The sequence below is a fragment of the Chionomys nivalis genome, chromosome 4, assembly GCF_950005125.1.
Source record: "Chionomys nivalis chromosome 4, mChiNiv1.1, whole genome shotgun sequence".
NCBI lineage: Eukaryota > Metazoa > Chordata > Mammalia > Rodentia > Cricetidae > Chionomys > Chionomys nivalis.
The window spans coordinates 19,817,745-19,819,678 of NC_080089.1; the positions used below are offsets into that span (position 1 = coordinate 19,817,745).

A 1,934-nucleotide genomic window follows, 5' to 3' on the forward strand; every position below is an offset into this window, starting at 1 on the left:
GCTTTCCAATTTCTCCCTTTTAATAAAATCACATTGGTTATATTGTTTTAACATACAAGTCAGGGATACAAAAATGCTCACATCATAGATTATTTCAATATGTAATAGCAAGGTTGGAAATTTTCAGGCCTAAAATCTCAGCAGTGAGATCTAAGTGGTGCTTACAATCTTTCATGGTAATTTTCAGCCTGTACAGAAAGATACTGTCTACTAGTAACATACATTCTAGCATGTGCCTCATTAATGAAGCATTTATAGCCACAAGTATTGAATACCTATACATGGACTTAAGTCCTATAAATTAACTATTTCATAATTTTTGTCAAACAATTCATGAGTTGGTATTTTAAAGGTTGTATTGACCTACAAAAATGTAAACATTATAATGAAATCAAGAAATGTGTCACAAAAAAAGGGAGAAGGATAAAACTGAAGATAACAAAGGAGGCATCTCATAAGTTTCAGATAAAGTACTCACAATATAATTTTTATCAAAATAGAGGAACAAACTGAATAGAATTTCTACATGATTAATAAGCAGAATTTCTTTAGCCTGTTGCTTCTATCAGCTCAGAAACCTAAATCAGTGACCTTATCACTTAACAAAAAGTATTCTCCCAAGTGTTTGTAAGGCCTTCTTAATGTCGTTGTTCCTCAAGCTGTAGATGAAAGGGTTCAGCATGGGTGTGACCACTGTATACATTACTGAGGCCACCATGCCCTTCCAAGAAAAGGAAGTTTCATCAGAACTAAGGTACACACCAAGACCTGTCCCGTAGAATAATGAAACCACTGAGAGATGAGAACCACAAGTGGAAAATGCCTTATATTTTCCATCTGTTGATGGAATTCGCAGAATGGAGGAAACAATTTGATAGTAGGAATAAAGGATCCCTGAAAAAGGAACAAAGCCAAGAATACAAGTCACAATATAAAGAAGGATATGGTTGAGCAGTGTGTCTGAACAAGCTACAGTGAGGGCCTGAGCAAGTTCACAGTAAAAGTGTTTAATTATCTGATTCGTGCAGAAGGATAATCGCAGCACCAACAGACTCTGGACCAGAGAGTATAGGCAACTGATGAACCAGGACACAAGAACCATCAGGCCACACAGTTGGGGGTTCATGATTACTGGGTAGTGAAGGGGGTGGCAGATGGCCACAAATCTGTCATAAGCCATCAGAGTGAGAAGAAAAGTGTCCATGCCTCCAAAGACCATGAAAAAATACATTTGGGTGATGCATCCTGCATAGGTGATGGACTTGCTCTGTGTTTGAATGTTTACCAACATCTTAGGGATGGTTGTAGAGATGAAACAAATGTCAGAAACGGACAGGTTGGAGAGGAAGAAGTACATGGGAGTGTGCAGGTGGGAGTCAGAGCTGACGGCCAGAATGATGAGTAGGTTCCCAAGCACAGCAACCACAAACATGAGTAGAAACAGTCCAAATAGCAAGGGTTGATACTCTGCATCTTGGGAAAACCCCACAAGTAAAAATTCTAAAATAATTGTTTGGTTTCCTGTTTTCATGTTGTTGACATATGGGAGAAAAAGAATGGAAAACATATACCACACAGTCTCTAAACTGTCTTTTTATTTATTGAGATGAAAGACACAATAAAGATTTTACTGTTAAAACTTAAGAGTCCAACATATTCTCATTTATTATAACTATTGTCTCACAGTGTTAACCAACCTTTCAGAAACTTGCCTTTTTTTTATCTGTACTTAGAACCACTAACTCTACAAAGTTAAACCACATGAAGACCAGAGAACCTTCAGATTTTTCAAGCCAAAATAGTCGTTTCTAAATGCTGGAAATCCTTTCTCTAGAATGGATCCACTCTGACCTCCAATCTCATTTTCAAAACTTTTCAGTGATTACATTAAATTCTGATCATTCAAAAAGGCTTCGCTTTGTGAGCATGATCAT

General features: G+C 37.1%; 1 protein-coding gene across 1 annotated transcript; it reads right to left on the reverse strand.

Annotated features, from left to right (window-relative positions):
• Positions 1–595: 595 nt before the first annotated feature.
• LOC130872905 (olfactory receptor 7A10-like) lies at positions 596–1,567 on the reverse strand. The gene has a single exon (XM_057767275.1). The coding sequence runs from the start codon at positions 1,565–1,567 to the stop codon at positions 596–598; it is 972 nt and encodes a 323-aa protein (XP_057623258.1).
• Between the last annotated feature and the right edge of the window lie 367 nt (positions 1,568–1,934).